This window comes from Vulpes lagopus, chromosome 19 (genome assembly GCF_018345385.1).
Source record: "Vulpes lagopus strain Blue_001 chromosome 19, ASM1834538v1, whole genome shotgun sequence".
Lineage (NCBI taxonomy): Eukaryota > Metazoa > Chordata > Mammalia > Carnivora > Canidae > Vulpes > Vulpes lagopus.
The window spans coordinates 28,348,023-28,369,181 of NC_054842.1; the positions used below are offsets into that span (position 1 = coordinate 28,348,023).

At 38.8% G+C, this 21,159-nt stretch overlaps 1 protein-coding gene across 1 annotated transcript in view; it reads left to right on the forward strand.

Annotated features, from left to right (window-relative positions):
- COL6A5 (collagen type VI alpha 5 chain) overlaps positions 1 to 21,159 on the forward strand; it is a 131,356-nt gene that overhangs the window by 92,095 nt on the left and 18,102 nt on the right. The window contains 7 exon segments of the mRNA XM_041733569.1: positions 54 to 90; positions 3,613 to 3,624; positions 5,628 to 6,112; positions 8,721 to 8,814; positions 9,350 to 10,009; positions 12,811 to 12,901; positions 15,071 to 15,276. Coding sequence (XP_041589503.1) covers positions 54 to 90; positions 3,613 to 3,624; positions 5,628 to 6,112; positions 8,721 to 8,814; positions 9,350 to 10,009; positions 12,811 to 12,901; positions 15,071 to 15,276 — 1,585 coding nt within the window.

Consider the following 21,159-nt stretch of genomic DNA (forward strand, 5'->3'; position numbering starts at 1 on the left):
TCAGAGGTCGCTGTGCTCATGTTTCTGTTCTCTTTTTCTTTTTTTATTTACAGCAATGTGAGCTGATCCAGTTCATGCGGTACCATAGTCGTGAGTATCTGTGTGTCATGGAACAAGGGAGTCGGTGTATTGGTGAGGGCCCTTAGGAGGTGTGGTGTGGGTATGCAGAAGCAGTAAACTGAATCCACTGGTGGCATGCGTCCTCTACAACAGGCTTGTCCCAAGTACTTGCTGTAGGAACAGCTCACATCAAAGGTGGGAAGGAAAAGGGTATAAGTAAAAGACTCATGAAGTGTGATTCATATATGAGAGAAAATGTGCTTATGGGAAACAATTAGAAACCAACTCAAAAGTTGTGTGAATTAGCTCACATGAATACAGCAATTTTGTACAAAGGTCTGTTAGGGATAGTGTTAAAGGGATGAGCATGGGGATTTCAGTTGAGTTAGTTACTGAGTCAATGAAGTCTCCTTGGATGGGATTACTTGAGTCTAGTTAGAGGGAAGTGATGGGGAGAGGCAAGAGAATAATTTCAGAAGAGGAATAAAGCAGAAGTCAACAGAGAGATTGTCTTTGGTTATGAAGAAGGGAAATGAGGTAGAAAAAGCCAAGTGATTTCATTTGGAAATGACATAAGCCAAGGACATAAAGCAAAAGAAAGAAAAATGATAGTTAAATATGTTGTTGAAATATTATTCATTAGAACAAAGTGAATGAATATACCTTTAGACTGTTTGCACTTAGAGACTAGTTAGGCTATGGTGTATCATCTTCTGATTAAATACCAAGCAGATATGTTTTTGTTTTAAGATTCAATCAGAATATGAATAATACTGTCATTAAAAGGAAAAAATTATATTGGATCCTTAGTATTTTTACATATAGGTAAATATGTACATAAAAATAAATTCTAGAAGCAAAAGTAGAGAAATGTACAACTTACTTTATTAGAATGGTAGAGTTTTAGGTGATTTGTCTTTTTTCATGCTTCCATTTTGACTTATAATGAGGCTTATACAATCAAAATCAGAAGAATGTAAGATGGGAAAACTGGAGAGACCTAACCTAACCTATCATTGGATAACAATGTAGGCATTGCAAGTGTGAGGCAAGGAAAGAACAACAACAAAAACAAGTTTGAGATATGTGTAAGGCCAGAGCGGGAGAGGCTTAGTGCCACTGTGGAAGAGAAGGCAGGAGGAACTGGGAAAGAGAATCTCTTGGCAGGAAAATAGGATAACTCTAAGCATTTTAGAGGCAGGGAAATGCTGTGCGGGCCCTAAATTAAATGATCAGTGAGCAGCTAAATAAATAGACTGAAATAAAAGTGAGAGTCAAGAGAGGAGACTGGGATGTTGAAGTCATTTCACTCCTTAAGGTCACAGGGATAAGTGAGGTCCTAAGGATGTGAAATACAGAAAAGGAAACAGAAAGCCAAGGGATGAACCCAGGAAGACATCTTAGCAGAAAAAGTGGAGCCAAAGGACAGCAGTGGCATTACAGAGATGAGAAAGTCCCAGAAATGAGGGGAACTTGAAAAGAAGCAAGAAAAGGTCAACGGACAAAAGATTCAAAGGGAAGGGACCTGGGTGGAAAGACATTGCTCAAGAACGTCTCTCCAGGCTCTCCAGCACCCAGAGGAAGTGAGAACCAGGGTCTGGGGCCCCAGGTGCAGGGCATAGAACAGAGGGAAAGCCATTGTAGGGGAAGAGAGTTCTCAGGAAACCAACAGGTATCTTCCCAAGGAAGAATGAAGGAGGAGGAAGTCGTGGGGGAAATAAACACTGGCCTGTTGAGGGTTAGTGATTTGAAGACAGTTTTCCAACCCTGAATGAAAGGAGTTAGCTGCGAAATTAGGGGGCCAGGGGAATGTGGGTTCTGTAACCAGACAGGGTGCTGATTGGTAAGCATGGAACTCCAGAATGCAGAACCCAGATGGGATTTGGGTGACATGTCTTTAGAGCTAATTCAAAGGGCCTCATTTTATAGGTGACATCATGGAGGCCCTGTGGGGTTGGGCTCCTGGTCTAACACGTTTGCTCTTCAGTCCTATAACACTGCACGAAGGCCAGTGACTGAGACCCTACCCCCAGAATAAAACAAGAGCTCTAGGGGGCTGAGAGGAATGTGGAGTAGAGGTGGTTGTGTTAGGAGTTAGTTGGACATGTAGGTAGTCAGGGCCAGGGTCTCCAACAAGAAAACAGGGAGTTAGAACAGCTAAGGCAAAAACTCACTAGCATCCTGTTTTACAGCTTAGCGTCCTGTCTAGCAGCTTCTGCAGAAGTGACTTTCACAAAACATCTTGAAACAAAACAATTAACTATAAAACATTGGTCACTTTCACCAGTTGAAGCAGTTAAGTCTTCAAATGTCAGCCCAAAAGACCATCAACACATGATCAGTAACCAGATAGGTAAATGGGTACATGATCAAAGCCCTGATTGGCACACCTTAGGAGCCGATCCATCAGTTGCAAATAAAATAGGAGGGCCCAAATGATTAGAATTTTGGAAGGAGGGGGCATAAGTAAAGAGGATTTTTTAGGAAAAATAAACATACTGAAAGAGATCAAGTAGTTTCCCCTGAAGTCAAGCAGTTTTGTCACACTCAAACCCAGGCAGGGGTGTCTGTTTCTAGAGACTGTGTTTCTAGCCTCACAGTTGGGTTGAAGGTTAACAAATGTAGGTTCTCAGAGAAAAAGGGATCCTTTGCAGCCCTTGAGATGCAGAGAAGGCTGTGGGTTCTGAGTCCCATCTGTGGTGGTTAGCATCTCAGCAGCCACAGTGTTAAAACAATCAAAAGGTGTTAATAGGGGTGACATGAGAAAGCATGAGCTGTGGGACAGCAGGGTGGAGGCTAGGTTGTTGCCAGTGCTAATAAAATATTTTATTATATCAGAGTGACTCATTTGCTTTTTAAGAACTGAGAAAAAATGAGCAAGGAAACTGTCAGGCCAGTGCTTTCTAAAGATTTACCAACATCTCCCTCTGATTGGTCCCCTGCTTATAGAGTAAATCACTTAGAAAAACCAGATGCTGTTTTGCTCAGGAGAAATCCTTGGGGGCTTTCCCTCCTCTCTCTAGATATGGATATCACTCAAACACAGGAGCTGTATTTTTTAGCAAAGACCAGGTTTATTTGGAAACCCCCATATTTCTGCAGGAAAAGAGAGGTTCCCAAGGTGTTCATCTGGGAGGAAAATAAACCCTCATATTTTAGCCTTGCCTTGCTGAATGACTCTCAAGGCTGTAAGAAGAGAGACAAAACAAATTGAATTTGAGCTATCTTGCCTTTTAATCAGAGGCTCATCTATTCTGCTTCTAAAACAAGTGATCAGTGTTTCAGATTTCAACTGGGATTGTGCTGAAGTCTGCTGGTCATGGCTCACAAGGACAAAAGGTCAGGAAGGTACACCCATTAATAAAATTCTGTGTACGTGTTCCCCAGGCCTCCAACCTTGGCTTCCTATAATTTAGGAATTAGCCTTATTTGCAAGTAGGGTCAAATAAAATATTAAGCTTTGCTGAAATTTTGTTCTGGGGGATTATTTTTAGCCTGTGTGCCAAAATGTAACAGACTCTTCTCTCTCTTTCTCTCCCTCTTTTTTAATAGCCTGTTGGAAAGGTGAGTATTCTTACAATACTGTGATTCTTGCTGAAGTAATTAACTGCATTCTGACAAGACCAATTTGAAAGAAACTCTCAGTCCCATGGAAGAAAGGACTTCTTCCTTCTATGCAGACACATCCATCTTGGGATTATAATTATCAATATCATGCTTCTACCTGATTGTGAAATAGTGACACCCAGCCCTAAGCCCCTTTTTACACTGTTGTGCTTTCTAGGTCCTATCTCCATTCACAATTCAGTTTCTTTATGGAATAGGCCCTCTTTGCTGGGGAATTCAGGAATGGGGCTCTGAATGACCCCATTTTCTTGCTCTTTGCTGACCCTATGGACAATGGCTTCTTGGATGGGTGATGTTTCCTTTCCTGTCTCTGATCCCCCCCCCCCCCCACATCATTCATCTCACCAAGTGCCTACCACTTATAACCTGACCTTGCTGTGGATGGTCTTCTGGGGGCCTTGACCACAGTGGGTGTCACATAGCACCTTAGGTCTCTTGGACTCCATTGCCTCTGAAGCCAGTTGTCAACATCAAGAACTCCTGGTCTTCCAGAAGCCTGCTGTAGTAGACCCATAGAGACCTATCCCAAAAGTTTGAGCTTATCCTAAAGTTCGGCATCATTAATTTCAATTCTGAAAAATAAACAAACAAAAAACCCACCAAAAACCCTTTTACATGTAAGTGCCCAATAAAACTTAATTGGATTTGAATTACATTTATCAGGTATCCTGCTGGGCACTAGGAAAAAGAAAAAATAAATAGAAACTGGTTCTGCTTTCTGGGAGAATCTGTAGCAATAGGTCAGTTTTGAAGATACTTGCCTCTCACTTCTTCAATAATTTTTAGTACTAGGGCTAAAATAGGAAAAATACTTAATTTTTCATATTTTGTTGTTCATCATTAGCTTTGATATTATTTCTTCACTGTAAAATTCCTTGATTCAAAACATCTCTAAATCAACCCTTCCTCTCCTATTGCTGAGAACAGTGGTTTGGGGTGTGGGATATTTAGAGTCTGATGTGCTTGGGGAGTAAGCCAGATTGAGAATAGTAGAGCAGCCTCTGTATATGGGAGTGTTTGTTTTTTTAAATAATCCCTTTTTTCTCTTCCTGTGTTCAGACTTTAATAGCACTTTGAAAAGTTACGTTTGATACCTAGGTCAATCCCTGTGAGATTCCTAAAGTTCAATCATCAGAAGACCATTGCAGACAGCTCGGTTTTTATAACAGCTCATTACAAGCCTGCTGTGGTCCTGCTGCGCCCTTCTTCCAGCCGCCCTTGCTTTCATTTAACAGCTAGCTTCCATGGGGGCCCCTTTCTTGGGAAACAGCCTCTTTGTCCTCTGAATGCTTACAAAGAATAATAGTCACTCTGTATCTTTCCATGGAGTGATCCTCCCCAGCGTAGATTCCTTGGGGCAGGCTTGAATTTGGGTCATCTTTGCATGTGTCTCAGTGTACATCACCCAGCATGTCACCCTGCATGCTACTCAGTGAATTATTTTTTGCATAAGTAGATGAAAAATCTTCTATCATTATTAGTAGATCATTTCTGAAGATTTTTAAAGACTGTAAACTTTCAAAACCCTCAATAAGCCATAATATCCTTTTATTCATTTCTTAATTTACTTAGAGTAAAACTCGTTTTTTGTGTGTGAGTTCTGTTTCATCACCTGCAAAGATTCACGTAACTACCACCACAATCAGGATTCAGAGCTGTTCTAGCAGCACAGATACTCCCCTCAATTTCTTTTAAATAGCAGACTGATTGAGGGCTGTGAAGTCTGAGCATCATACCACCACATATGAATGCTCTAGACTTCTACAATACCTTCACACGAACAAAGCATTACTTGTGCCTACCTCTAGTTCTAGAGCCAAAGGCAACACCTGCAACTCCCTAGCCTTTGGTGTGAACCAGCCTCAACCCTGGAGTAAAAGGAAGGGGAAGGACTTTTGATCAGTGAAATAACTTCATACTTCTGCTTTTTATGTTTGCAGAAAAGTGTCCAGTGTACCCAACGGAACTGGTATTTGCCCTGGACCAGTCCAACAGTATCTCTGAACAGAGATTTAATGAAACAAGGGACATCATCACGTCCATTGTCAATGACCTTAACATCAGGGAAAGTAACTGCCCTGTGGGAGCAAGAGTTGTTGTGGTTTCCTATGACACAGGCACCAGCTACCTCATCCGCTGGTCAGACTACCATAGCAAGAAGCAGCTCCTCCAGCTTATTTCCCAAATAAAATATCGACCCCCCACAGAAGCCCAAGACATTGGTAATGCAATGAGGTTTGTGGCCCGGAACATTTTCAAGCGGACATACAGGGGAGCCAATGTGAGGAAAGTTGCCGTGTTTTTCAGCAGTGGACAAGCAGCCAGTCCGTCATCCATCATCACAGCCACCATGGAATTTAATGCCCTAGATATCAGTCCGGCAGTCTTTGCTTTTAGTGAAAGGATTTTCCTTGAGGCTTTTGAGGTATGAACTTCTCTTGGCAACTTCTTTATGTTTAACATAGTGGTACTGTTAAGGATAGTAGGCGGGCGGGGGGGGGGACCTAGGGCAGGATATGTGGTCTCTTGACCCCATCTGCAATTTTCCCAGCTATATTGTTGCCAAAGTCCATGAAATCCAATGTCTAATAACAACAGTAGTCAGTAATAATAGCAGCGCATTTGCTCAGCTCCTACTGTGTGCCAGGCACTGTCCCTAGAATTTTATATACATACTCATAACCCACTGCTGAAGTGAATGTTGTTATCCCTATTTTAAAAAATAGGGAAACTGAGGCCCAAAGAGTTTGAGTGACTTCTCCAATTTTGTACAGCTAATAAATGACTAAATCAAAATTTGAACTAAGGTTTTTCTGATTGAAGGGGACTTAAATATGGTACTCTATCAGCCACCTGCAGATCAGGTGTTTCTAACACCTGTCCTCTGCTTGCTATATCTCATTGAATAGCTGGTTTTCACTTATGATAGATGAAGTTTAGGAGATCTTTGAACCCCTAATGTTGTATAAAACATTTAATGTAAATGAACATATGAACACAAGAGAGGCGTCTGCCTTTGGCTCAGAGCATGATCTCAGAGTCCCAGGATCGAGTCCCGCATTGGGCTCCCTGCAGGGAGCCTGCTTCTCTTCCCTCTGCCTGTGTCTCTGCCTCTCTGTGTCTCTCATGAATAAATAAATAAAATTAAAAAAAAAAAAGAACACAAGAGAGGTTTGGATCAACAGATTCTTAAGGGAGTCTATATTTCCTCCTCTCCCCCCAAAACTGAAGAATTTCTCCACCTACTGTTTTACTGTTTTTAAATATATTCAGATTAGCCATGAACTACATGCTCCTGGAGCTGGGTAAAGCTATTGTGTTGTACAAGAGATTACAAAGGTCTAAATATATACACAAATACATATCTTTCTACTGTAAAAAATAAAATCAAAATGGAAGCCCTCTATGACACAAAGAGAATCAATCTGCTCATGACACATCCAAGAAGTTTTTGGATATAGGAGCCACAGGGAAAGTCACAATATAAACTGATAAAAAGGATTGTAGGAAGTCAAAGTTTTGTCTACAAAAATGACTACCTCCCAACATACTAGATTATTTACTTATTTGTTGTATTATGGTATATGTCCCTATTGCACTAGACTGTAAGGTAGAGATTTTATCTGCTTTGTTCATTTCTGTATCTCCAGCATCTAGAATACTACCTATAACATTATAGGCATTCAATAAATATGTATTGAATGAATGAATGAGTGAATGGATGAATGAAGAGCATATGGTTTATTCCTGTGAACAAACTTCCTTGATTTACCAAGGCAGCATTTAGTCTTTCCTTGGGAGACAAACAAGGTCAAATACAAAATAATACCCAAAGCATCCAATTGCATAAAAAAATAGTAAGGAACGTAGTAAATACTTTTTGACTAAAAGGCTGGAGTAATTATAAATATTTTCAAATGCTCACTCAATGTTTTACAGAAAAACAGGGTGTAACTTTTCTAACCCTTTACCTTCCCAAGGAAGAAGGGGGAAAAGCATAAATATCCCTGTGGATTGAGAGATACCTCATCACCACCCAGGAATGATAGGTTTCTTTCATTGTAATAAAGGTATCTGCTTTCCATGGTGCCTCACACAGAGTAAATGGCCAATAAGTAGTTATTGACTCACTGAATGAATGAGTGAATTAAGAATAAATGAATGCCCTATATTGTACCTCTCAGTAAGTATTGAAGCAAGAAAAGCAACCAAGAGACAGACGAAATGAGACTGTGTGCTACCAAGAATTTTGAATAGACTTAGTATCTTTTGTCTACTATCTTTGGAAATAAACTTTTAAATTAGAATTTGTGATTGAGGAAATCTACTTGACATCTGAAAGATGTACCTTCTTCTAAATAGGGTTATCGGGGGTGGAAATAGTTGGGATCACTGCTTAAAGAAGCCAAGGGAAACTTGTACGTGAATAAAATTTCTGCAGAATCCAACTTCAGAAGCTGATGTGTGGCGCATTATCAGCTGGTGCATAATCAGAAGCGTATAGGGGTACCTGGCTGGCTCCGTCAGTAGGGCATGAGGCTTGATCTTGGGGTTGTGAGTTTGAGTTCATACATGGGGTACTTAAGTACACATGGGTACTTATTATTATATGTGCTGCCGAAGCGAGCACACACATGGGTACTTAAAAATAAAATCTTAAAAAAAAAAGAAGCACATAAAATTCAGTGAGAATTTCAGAATTGGAAATAAGTGTGAGATTTTAATGCTTGCCTCAGTGAGTGAATCTAATGGTTATTGTGTGATAGTTTTCTCATCATAAAATAAAGATGCTGACAGTTGAATTACTTCCTTGTGTTGTTTAAAAGGAGGATTGTGTGTGTGTGTGTGTGTGTGTGAGAGAGAGAGAGAGAGAGAGAGAGACAAAAAAGATGTACTCAATAGAGCAAAGGGCTATAATGCAAGATAATGGTGATTAGCTAGGCGTTTTTCAAGCCAATCCTTAAAGTGAGTTCACAACAGCTCCCTGATAATGGTGAAAGAAAATGAGCAAATATACGTGTTTTTCATTACAGTTTGACAATACTGGAACATTCCAGGTGATCCCAGTTTCTCCAAATGGGAAGTATGAGCCATTAGAAAAATTTCAACACTGTACACTTTGCTACGGTAAGACCCATGAAAACTTATTGTGCTGAAACAATTAAATGCCTTCTGGGTGAGTTATTAAATCTGGCTTTATCAGATATTTCTAGTGTTGATTGTAGATTTATTTTAAGTTTCCTAGTCTTTTAACACCATACGTTAGGGTTTCAATTTCTGTAATATTTAGAGCTTCCAGAGAATGTGAAAGTTGGTTTAAAATACTATCCTAATTGATATGGCTTTTCTTTGGGGAACATTTTGGTAGTGTGTATCAAAAACCTCTAAAATATTGAAAACATTTTCTAAATGAGTTTAGATATTACTTACAGACTTCAAGCATACATGCTACCTACATCTGCTTTCAACAAAGACTTTCCCAAATTGCCACAATTCTAGTGGCCACAGAAATATTGGGACATTGAAAATTCTTCATTAATTTAAATAATCAGTTTATTAATTATTGGTAATAAGTCACTAAAGCACTTGAAAAATATCTCAAACAACAGTGTCTTGTTGTGCAGACATTGAATCAATCATGAATCTCTCTATGTGTTTTCAGATAAATGTTTTCCAAATGTTTGCATCAAAGAGATTTTTCTACCTGAAAATTCATACATGGATGTGGCTTTCCTCTTAGACAATTCTCAGACTATAGCAAATGATGAGTTTAAGGCTGTGAAAACCTTGGTGAGCTCTATGATTGACAACTTCAACATTTCATCAGATCCAAGAATCTCAGACATTGGTGATAGGATTGCCTTGTTGAGCTATTCTCCTTGGGATACTTCTAGGAAAAAGAAGGGTGTGGTAAAAACAGAGTTTGGATTTACAACTTATAATGACAGAGTCCTAATGAAAAGGCATATCCAGACTTCCCTCCAACAGCTAAAAGGAGAAGCTACCATTGGCCATACGCTACTGTGGACAGTGGAGAACCTCTTCCCACAAACACCCAACTTGAGAAAACACAAGGTCATTTTTGTGATCTTAGCTGGAGAGTATCATGAGAGAAAGGAATTCTTGAAGAAGGTAGCTCTGAGGGCCAAGTGCCAAGGCTATGTCATATTTGTGGTTTCCCTGGGCTTTACACATACGGATGACATGGAAGAGTTAGCCAGCTACCCACTTGATCACCATCTGATACAGCTTGGGAGAATTCATAAACCAGATCTGGATTATGTTACGAAGTTTGTAAAGCCACTTGTTTACTATATCAGACGTAAGTCATTGTTTTGTTTTTCTTCTTTGTTTTAATAAATTGGTGTATGTTAATAGTATTGATAGCCTAACACATCTTTGAATCTCTAGCTAACCCAAATATACAAATTAGATGGTGAGAGGGAGAGAGAAGTGGGACATACCCTGATTATACCCCGTTTTTACCATAATGTGGTGAGACTTTTTTCCTGAGAAAGTGTCTTTTACACAAAATCTCAGCACTAAAATCACGGAGTGATTGGAGGTCTCTAGAGCCACATCTGCTAACCTAAAGAAGTTTTAGTAGTTCTTTGATGAGCATTTACATTAAAAGCTTGCCCTACTGCACCTGGTTTATTTTCAACCTTGGTACACCCTGGAGACCTGTATGAAGGTTTAAAGATGGCACAGTCCAAAGAGTTTAAGCATACAAATCATATAGGAATCTTGTTAAAACTCAAATCCTGGTTCAGTCTGTATAGGGTGGAGCCTGAGACTCTGCATTTCTAACAGTGATGTCAATGCTTCTGGTCCAAGAATGACACTTTGAGTAGGAAGGCTTGAGGCCAATGCACTACAAAATGTCACCTGTTGGATGCGTAAGAGTCCACAAACTGATCTGCAAGTGAGAAATACAGAGATTGAGAATAAGCAGCTATAAACTTTTAAGGCAATTTGACATTGCCTCAGCATGCAAGTGCATGAAAGTGTACTCTGTCTCATATGACAAGATGGAATCCACAAGGATCAGTCTGCAAAGGATTAGAAATAAAATACCTTCCCCACAAATGATTTGAGAAACTCTCTAGAGCAGTAGTTCTTGACTAAGGATGATTTTACCTCCCAAACGTTTGGAAATGTCTGGAGATACTTTTTTTTGTCACAACTGAGGGAGAGGATTCTAGCATCTAGTGCATACAGACCAGGGATGCTGCTAAACATCTCTCTAAAGCACAGGATACCTCCCGAAGGAAAAAAAAAAAAAAAGATACAGCCCAAATTGTCAGTAGCACTGAAATTGAGAAACCTTGACTCTAAGGCATCCCACAGAATCATGGCTGAACCTGTTCCTTCTGGGACTCTACCAGGTTCAGACCTAAGTTCTGTAGGAGCCAGTCTCACCACTCTTTGAATTCCAAAGTTGCCCTGGTGTTTGAGGAATCTCCAATAGCACCATCATGACAGTATCTTGAGAGTTCTCTCTCCGTTGCAGAGAAAGCTCGATCTTTTTGCTGTAACTCATATTTGATTGCAGAGTCCAATATTCTTGGGAATATCATGTTATTTCTTTAAATGCCTTCTATTGTATGATACACCATTATATTATATAAAAAGAAAGAAAACTGCTTCCAATTTAATGTTGATATCAACTTGCCTATTAGAGTTTTGTATTTTATAGTAACTGAGAGTTCTTTTAGACTAGCAAATGTCACTCTTGTGCATGCATAAACAGGGCATATGTATGAAATAGACTAGTGGGGGCATTCCTAAAACTTCTTTACACTCAAAACTGGACTCCTGTGAGCTATTTCTTGACTCCAATTCACTGAGATCTATCTTGTTCAGTGCAACATTATTCTTTATGTTGTCAAGATAGATGGTGACACAGCACTTTTAAAAGACTCTATAAAAACAATTCAAAGTTGGTCTTGCTGGGCTCCTAAGTTAGGCTTTGCGATGATTAGAGCTAGCTTTTGATTGCCACCTGAACAATGTTGGTAATACACCTAGTTCAGTGCCTTCCCATAACCACTTGTTTCATAGGGGTTAAAAGATTTCTCGGGGATCCCTGGTGGCGCAGTTGTTTGGCGCCTGCCTTTGGTCCAGGGCGCGATCCTGGAGACCTGGGATCGAATCCCACATCGGGCTCCCGGTGCATGGAGCCTGCTTCTCCCTCTGCCTCTCTCTCTCTCTCACTGTGTGCCTATCATAAATAAATAAAAAGGTTTAAAAAAAAAAAGATTTCTCTACTAACACTTCTGGGAATTGTTTCTAAACTATTGACCCTTATTCTATCAGTTTTGTTGCTGGCATATTTGATATTCCCACATACACAGGCAATGTCACTAGCATAACAGTTCCCACTTTACTATTGGCAGCTGTCAAATGCAATTGATCAGAAGACTTAATCTCATTTCAAAGGAATGGGGAAAAAATGCTCATCTTAGAACTAGAGAAAAGTACAATTATTATAAAACCCTAAACATTCTCCAAGATATTTTCATGGAATTGTGGATCATTCAGTGGCCCAAAGCCTCCTTTAATTAAAAACTATTTTCCTGAATGAGGAGAAATAATGATACACTTTTTAACATAGAGCAACAGTGGGAAGGGCACAATGTGGCATATTATTTATGTCAGTAAGCTAAAATTTTTCTTTGATCATTTTCCTCCTAGGAAACCAGTGTTAATGGGTACAGAAGCACAGAAATAGCATCATATTATAAAATGCTACCTTTTCTATGTTTGATCCATTAGCATAAACTTGAATAAATAAGCTTGACAGATTCAGAATAAAACTTCCCTTAGAGTCCACTAGCCTGAGCATGTGGAAATCCTGTGGTACAGTTAACCCTTAAATGAACAATTTGATGAGGCTTGTTTTCTATGAGCCTAGTAATTCTTTGGCTGCAAAACACTCTAAAACCAAGCTTTGAATGTTGTTTCTAGTTACTACTGTTTTCTGTTTCCACTCCCTCCAAGTTTGGCTGAAATATCTTAGTGACATTGATTGCTTCAAGAAGATTCCTGTTGGGATTTTTTTTCCTTAGCAAATGTAATTTCTGATTTAAAAACCTAACTATAACTTTGCTCTCTCAATAGGTGGATTCAATCAGTATCCACCACCAGTGCTTGAGAATACCTGTAGACTCATCAATTCAGAAGAAGAAGATAATCAAAACAGTGATCTCCTGTGAGTTAGAAATCTCTTCTATTTATAAGAGACTGTTAATTGACTGATGGCAGGTTATTAGGTTGAGAAAGCTAATAAGGTCTCTAAAGGCTTCCCCATGTATTCCATTTTCCGGAGCAGAAGCTACACAGCAAGCATGCTTTCTGGATTGATGTTTCTGTAACTTCCTCATGAGCTGTATTACAATTTTTCCTTTCAGTTCATGGTTTCCTGAGAAATTCCCACATTGAGATCTACCCCAGAATAGAACCTACAATATATCCTTAGCCACTGCAACCTCACTTCCCACCCTTCCCCAGCATCAGCACTGAGTTCTGGCCATAGTGGACTCTTATCTGCCTTGTATGAATGGTTGCTTCACCCTCCTGGGTACACTGCCTGGAACTCTGTTCCTTCCAGTGAAATCTTACCCATTGTCCATGGCCCTGATGGAAGATGTCTCCTCTTTGAGGCCCGTTTTTACTTTCAAAGTCCTTACTTTCTTGTATCTTCTTATACTTCTGTGGAAGCACTTATTACAGTTTATCACAATGTCTTATCTCCCTGAAGCCTGGGGTTGCATACAATCCATTGTTTCATCCCCCCAAAAGATAACATAAAAGACCCCACAATATAATTGCACATATAAGCATTTTTTCCCTTAAAATTGTATCCTAAATAACAATATAAATAATTAATCTGAATGAATCTTGAACCTCAAACAGAATGAGTGGCCCTTTGGTTTCTCTCTGCTTCTCTATATTTCACCAAGCTTGGATCCCTAACTGCAGCCTTGCAAAAGCCCAAATTTAAGCCCATAATTACTTTCTTCCTCTCAGATTGCAGTTGAGGAAAGAGTTTCTCAGAACAGACAAGGTATCTCACACATATCCAGAAGCACAATGACAAGATGATGCATGCTCAGAATTCATACAAGTACATATTCCTATAATGTCAGATTTCATTCACTTGGTAGTTTAGCAAGGAAATGTCCAGTAGCCAACACCTGAAGAACACTATGGCACTGATGTCATGTGAAGCAATATTTCCCAGCATTGAATAAGACATAAATTCATTTAAAGGCAAATCAATTCTTAGAGAACTGCAGATAAAATATGTTATTCAAACATACACAAACATAAACCTAGCTGCAAATACTGTATTTATAGTTCTTGTGCAACTATCAGACTAAAACAAATGTGCATAGAATCCAAGCAAACTCAGTAAAACACAAATTTAAAGTGCTAATTTAATATAATGGATGATTCTGCTTTGCCAAGATAGAATTCCTAAAAACAAAAATTATGGTTCCTATTGGTAAAAAAAAAAAAAAAAAAAAAAAAAGTAAAACATGATGCATGTTGCAGAGGTACACCTGCTTTTGGCTTGCCTACTCTGTACATGACACCTTAATTCCTCACTGCTGTCTTCATCTGTACTATTACAGAATTGTCATTCATATCATGTGTCGTCATATCATTTGGCTTTAACTTGGTGTGAATGTATTATCCACATATTATGTTTGAGTTTTTTTGCCTTTCCTCATTAACTCCCAACAGTTAAAGTAGTATTCCCAAGTGCCAAACTGTAGTATCAAATACAAATGTGAACATGAAGACATTGAAATTACATAAAGGTGCATATCAACTTATATCAAGTGTGTTTTCTATCGTCATCTAAAAAAACACATCCTCAAATTATCATAGAGAATTCTTAAACTCCTAAGAATATAAATGTAGACACCATTTTAAGAAATATGATGTTGATGAGATAAGTCTTATATAGTCTTATTCTTTTCATAGCAGTTCTTAGAAAATTAAATATCTGTTTTCTTTGTTTTCTATGGGGAGTGACATCAATCTGAGAGATTATATGCTTGTTCCAAATAACCTATGATTGAGTTTATTCTTATTTACCTAAAACTTTGTGGCAAATCAGACTCGGTTTATTCCAAACTAGTAGTTACTAGGCTATAAGCAGATGGGGGAAAATGAAGGATAAATGGGAATTGTTTATCAGTTTATACTTTTTAATAATAAAAAATCATAATGAATAATTTATTCAAATGAATTTAGATTTTTACCACTCATTTTTCTTCTAAGGAATGATTAAGTAACTATATCAAATCACTGGAATATTTTATTTGCATTCCTCAAAGCACCATCTAACACTTTCATTTTTATCTGCTAGATTTACTCCTGAGACACATGAGTTTTCTTCAGGAGAGGACAGCTTCATTGGCCGGGAATTAAGTGCTAAAACAGACACATCTTTTGTGTGGGAGAATGGTGGAAGTGCCCGTGTGGCTTACATAAACGACAGGGTTAAGCCACAAGGATTAATGATCACATATGAAAACGGTCAGGATTCTGAAGGAATTGCAAGTTTTACTTCTGGTAAGGAAATGAAAAGTTACAATGGAATTTTTAAATTATGGGGTCCTCATCTTTTAACACGAGCAGAGAATCAAGTAAACGAAGGCTATTCTCTTAGGCAACTGTTTTTCAAGTTCAAGATGGTAGCTACAGCCACTGCTTTGGTTGAAGATTAAGGTTTAAAAGATGACAGGCACCACTGATATGAGCTCTAAGAGATGTCCCTGCTATCCTCATCAGTCTTAAGATTTCTCTAGAAGGATAGTGTGATGTAGAAGGAAGTGATAAGAGAACATCGGAGTAGAGGAAAGATTAAAATCACTATAAAAGCTGGCCTGGCCAGCACTTTGGACTCTGTGATTGCATGAGAAGGTACGTTATTTTTGAGGTACTTAGAAATGACAGAGCACAGACTTTCCCATTGCCTACTTTATACATTTGAGTGGCAAAGCAAGAATACCTTCTGGCAGGATTTTATAGTTTCAAATAAATCAGATGCATAGGGTTTTTGTCTGTGTTTTCATGAAAAGGGGGGCGGGGAGCATTCTAAACAGACTTCAGCCATTTTCAGCTGTGCATGTAGAGGGGCTTCCAAAACATTCATTTGACCAGAATACCAGCATTTAAAGCATTAAGTCATAAGTATCTTGTATGTTGTTAGACAATGCAAGTTTAAAAAAAGGGGAGCCAATCTGAGGTCAGTTATTCCTAAGAATGAATCACATTCATTCTCAGTAACTTGCTTGGATAAATACTTTTTCTTTTCCTTGGGTTCAACACTCACATCTCCACAGTGTCCCCCTGTTTATGAAATATAAATATTTGCACTCACCTTTAAAACAACCAAACTTTCCTTTTTGAAGCTAGGATTAAGAATAAAAAGGTCAGGGGGGATCCCTGGGTGGCTCAGTGGTTTAGCACTGCCTTCAGCCCAGGGTGTGATCCTGGAGACCTGGGATCGAGTCCCACGTCAGGCTCCCTGCATGGAATCTGCTTCTCCCTCTGCCTGTGTCTCCACCTCTCTCCCTCTCTCTCTCTCTCTGCCTCTCATGAATAAATAAATAAATAAAAAAAGAAAAGGTCAATCATTAGTGGAAAAATAAGGCTTAAAAAACATAATGCAGTAAAACTAAATGTCTATAGTACCATGTCATCAAGGCATTTAACTATGTATATTTTTTAGTTAAACAATTTTTATTATCATATAGACCTAGCTTACAGAAGAGGATAAGATATTTCTTCTTTTTAATGGATAGAATTAATTTTGGGTGTTCATTTCAATGATAAGGTACAGGAATTTATTATGGTTTGGTTTAAAAAAGAAGAAAGGGGGGGGGGAGTTGTTTGGCAGGATTAGAATACCAAACTATCAATTGTGATCATTTTGTTAGAGGTAAGCATTCTAAAGTCTAATAATTCAGAAATGTGAATCTTTTCAGGAAAGATAGATATAACTGGATATTTAGGGGAAAAAAGAGAAAAAGAACTCATCTTCGTTGCCATTTTTAACAACCATTGTTCAGTAATAACAGAAAGACTTTCTTTGGTTTATTAGATGTTGAGGAATCAAGATACTTGTAGCCAGTGTAAGGTTCATTTTGGCCAAAGAAATCATTGTACATGGCTCTACTAGGAAAAAATGTAGATTATTAGCTGCCCCTCCCCACTTCATTTCTCCTGCAGTGGGTTGAAGTGTGCTGGGAGTTCCGTGGAGGATTATGTCATGTTGTGGTAGCCTGCAAACAGTATGAGCCTCAGATCTAAGGATAATATATATTTTTTATCCAGTAAACTAAATCTGAGTTTCAGATCATAAGTGTTGCCTAGGGATTTTGTGCTATTTCTTCCTTCCTTTCTTTTATCATCTTTAGCCAATTGCCAAAACCTGCTGAGGACTTTCTATATAATGCGCCGTCCTCATGAAGAGTACATTGTGGTTTTGATATTTTATTCAGTTGCTAAGAGATGAGCTTTGATTAGTTCCAGATGTACTGTACAGATAGAAGGTTGATAACTTGCATAAACACCCTCATATGCTGTGCTTGTTACTCATTTGTAATGTGATTCTTATGGCTGATGGCTGATCTTTCTGCCCTTGAACTGAGAGTCTTGGGGGAAAGTCAGGAATCTGAACCACTTAAGATATGTATAGTTTCCAGAGTCCTGTGGGCTGGTAATGAGTTGTGTATTTTCCTCGAGAAGCACAATCACTATTTCTCTACCTATGCCTCTCCCTCTGATTTCCAAGTTCATCTTCAGTTTCATCACCTTTCCTGGCCCTCTCTAATCCTTACAACAGCTGAAGGACAGTTTGTATCAGAATCACCTGGAAGTCCTTCATAGCCACAGATTGCTAAGCCCTCCTCAGAACTACTCCTTCATATTTAGGGGTATGAGTGATGGAGAATAGTCTAGAAACTTTAAAACCACCAGAGGTAATTTTTCTATGTCCACAAGCTTGAGATCCACTATCCCAGGGATTCTCAAAGTGTGGTCCCTAAACCAGCAGCACCAGCAGCACCTGGGAACTCATTAGAAATGCAGCTTTTCGGGGATCCCTGAGGGGCTCAGCGGTTCAACGCCTGCCTTTGGCCCAGGATGTGATCCTGGAGTCCCAGGATCGAGTCCCGCATCACGTTCCCCGCATGGAGCCTGCTTCTCCCTCTGCCTGTGTCTCTGCTTCTCTCTCTCTCTCTGTCTGTCTTTCATGAATGAATAAATAAATATAATATTTTTTTAATGCAGCTTTTCAGCACTCACCCAGACCTACCAAATCAGAAACTCTGGGGCTGGGGCTCAGGAATCTGAGTTTTAAGAAGCAGAGCAGATGGCTCTAATACAGGTGGTATTTTAAGAACCGCTGTTCATCCTACTACTTTGGTGGGCCAGATTTGCTCTGCGTTCTCAATGGAGCTGAAAGCAATTGAGTATCTATACCACAAAACAGAGGTGGGAATTCCTGTTTCCAAAGGAATCCCCATGAACTGCATAATAATTTTATTTTACTCCTCTAAGACCACTGAACGTTCGTGTCTCCCTCCATCCACTCAACATCTAAAACAACACTTTTTAAGATCTAAATAATATAAAGATAATGTAGAGATGATATCATGCATTTTGGCCACAATATGTGCAATATAAAAATTCTTTGGAAAATTCAGTCTTTCTTAATTACTTACCAAAGGAATACACACAGTACTTAGGAATTGTGAAATGAAAAATGGGTGGTTTAATTCTAATTAAGTTGCAACTGTTGACCCAGGGGTGAGCCAGTACTTTCATCAAAGATACTGTGCTAACCAATATTTAAGATATAGTTAGTTGATTTTCAAGATTAAAGGACAGGATAATTTGTAATGAAATGTTAAATACAACCCAAACTGAGGCTGGGGCTCGCTCACAGCCTTAAGAGGTCATAGGCCATAGGATAACTTCAACTAATGTTCTTTTCAATGAATTTCACTGAGAAATGAGAAATAACACTTCTCCCTTAGAACTAGCCTGGAATTCTGTTTTAGGGAATTTGCATAGGCTCCATTTTACACTTTTTATTTTTCGAACATTAATCTGATTCTGAACTACAAACCAGCTTTTTTTTTTTTTAAGTCAATATGTCTTTTGACTGCTACTCAGTCATAGGGTATTAGAGCTGGAAAGGTATTTAGTAATCACCTCTTGCAAATTCACCTGGGGGTGATTGCACTTTACCCACCCTGGGAGACATTGCAATGTCTGGAGATGGTTTTTGTTGTCCCAACTGGAAGGTGCTACTGGCATCTAATGGACAGAGGCCACAGACGCTGCTAAATATTTTACAATGCCCAGAACCTCCCCTCACAACAAAGAACTATTTAGTCAAACTGTCAATAGTGGGAGAAACCTAGTTTTAGAAGAAACTTCATGCCCCAAGTTCTCAGAGTAGGGACTCACAATTCCTACACCCTGTCAACTGTTTCCCTTTTATACTCTCAAGATTCTGCTAAAAAAAAATCTAAAAAATTATGAAAGTACTATCATATCATATAAGATTTGAATACAAAGAATCTCAAATAATTTAGCAAAAATTATTCATAGTGTAGAGTATATTCTTTGTTTTTTCCATGGGTATATAGGTTTACATCATTTCATCCAATTGGATATCCTGCTTTTCACATCGTATTAATGTCATACATTTTGCATATTGCTGCAAGCTTCATACTGATTTTTCTGTATCTTATGTTACTTTCAATGAATGAATTTATCTCTTATTGAACACTTAGCTTATTTCTAATTTTTGCTGTTATGTATTGAACTTGAATATATTATCTTGACTTCTGCTGAACTTAAATCCATACTGGACTTAAAAATGCAGCAGAATTGGCTTCTAAGTCACCTGTGGAACACCAGCTGAATGTCCTACTTTCATTTCAGTACACATTCTAAAGAGGAGGTCAGTAATAAAATTGTGGTCGTATCTGAATTTTAATGATGTGTTTCACGAACCCTTTAGGAAATTTCGACCATCTTGATGTTCTTTGGGGAATAAACTGATGATTTTCCTGATCATTTAAACTGTAGGCTGAGGTGGTTGCATTTACTTTTGCTTGGGAATTTATTATATTGTTATTACAGTTTTGAGTGTCTTCCATGAAGTTTTTGAATGTGGACAAAACTAATGTGAACTGATTGTTCAGGATATGTGGACTGTTTGAATTCAAATGTACACTGAGGTTGCTTCTGTATGTCTCATGCAATCATTTACTGCAAGTAATAAAGCAATGTTCTAGAATACTAGTGACATTTTTTTTTCATGCAGACCCCTTTCTTATGGAATAAAACTTGGAAATAGTAATTGGGTGATAGTGGTGGTAGTAGAGGGGGTTGTGATGACAGAGTTGGCGCTAGTTGCAGAGATAGGAAAGACAGTGGTGGTGAAGGTGTTAGCTATCGCTGATGGTGGTGGTAGAGGTGGGTGGTAGAGATGTTGATGGTGGAGATGGAGGTAGGGGTAGGAAAGTGGGGTGGTGATGATTGTGGTGGTAATAGTGGTAGTGGTGGGGAAATGGTGGTGAGAGCAGTGGTGGAAGTGTGAGGGTGGGATGGCCTGTAGTGGTGGTGGTGGTGGAGGTGAAGGTAACAGTGACAGCCCTCATTAAGCACTAAGGATTTATGTGGATTTTCCATGATTATTCAGATGTCCTTTCATGTAGCAAATACATATTGGCTCCTGTTCTGAGTTAAGCCCTGAGTTATTCTCTTTGGGGACTTAGAGAAGTTGTTTTGTTTTGTTTGTTTGTTTGTTTTTTTAAAGACTCAGACAGAGGCCCTATCTTCAAGGAGCTTGGGTTTGACAGAATATATTCTGTGTGTACAAAAAAATGTGTAACACAAGTCAGAACATATTCCGTTTAATTAAAAGTGCAGATGGAATGCTCTGAGGACTAATGTTTATTCACTGCAGTACAATTCTCAGAGAACTATTTCTCTGCACTGTCTCACTTGATGATTGAACAATGCACGAAGAATAGTCATAACCACAGAAGCTACTGCTTACTTAGCACAACTGTGTGCCAGGCACAGTGCTAGGCACTGTAGACACATGATTACATTTCATCTTTACCAAAAAGTCTATCATCATTATTATTATTATTACATTTTGTATTTTTAAAGTTTGTTTATTTAGAGCATGCACATGCAAGCAGAGGGAAGGGCAAAGGAAGAGGGAGAGGGAAAGAAAGTATCTCAAGTAAGCTCCTCGATGAGTGTAGAGCCCAAGATGGAGCTCAGTCTCACAACTCTGAAACCATGACCTGAGCCAATATCAAGAGTCAGATGCTCAACTGACTAAGCCATCCCAGTACCCCTGCACTTTGTATTTTACAGATAAAGACACTGAATAAGAGCTCAAGTACTTAGCTTTAAGTA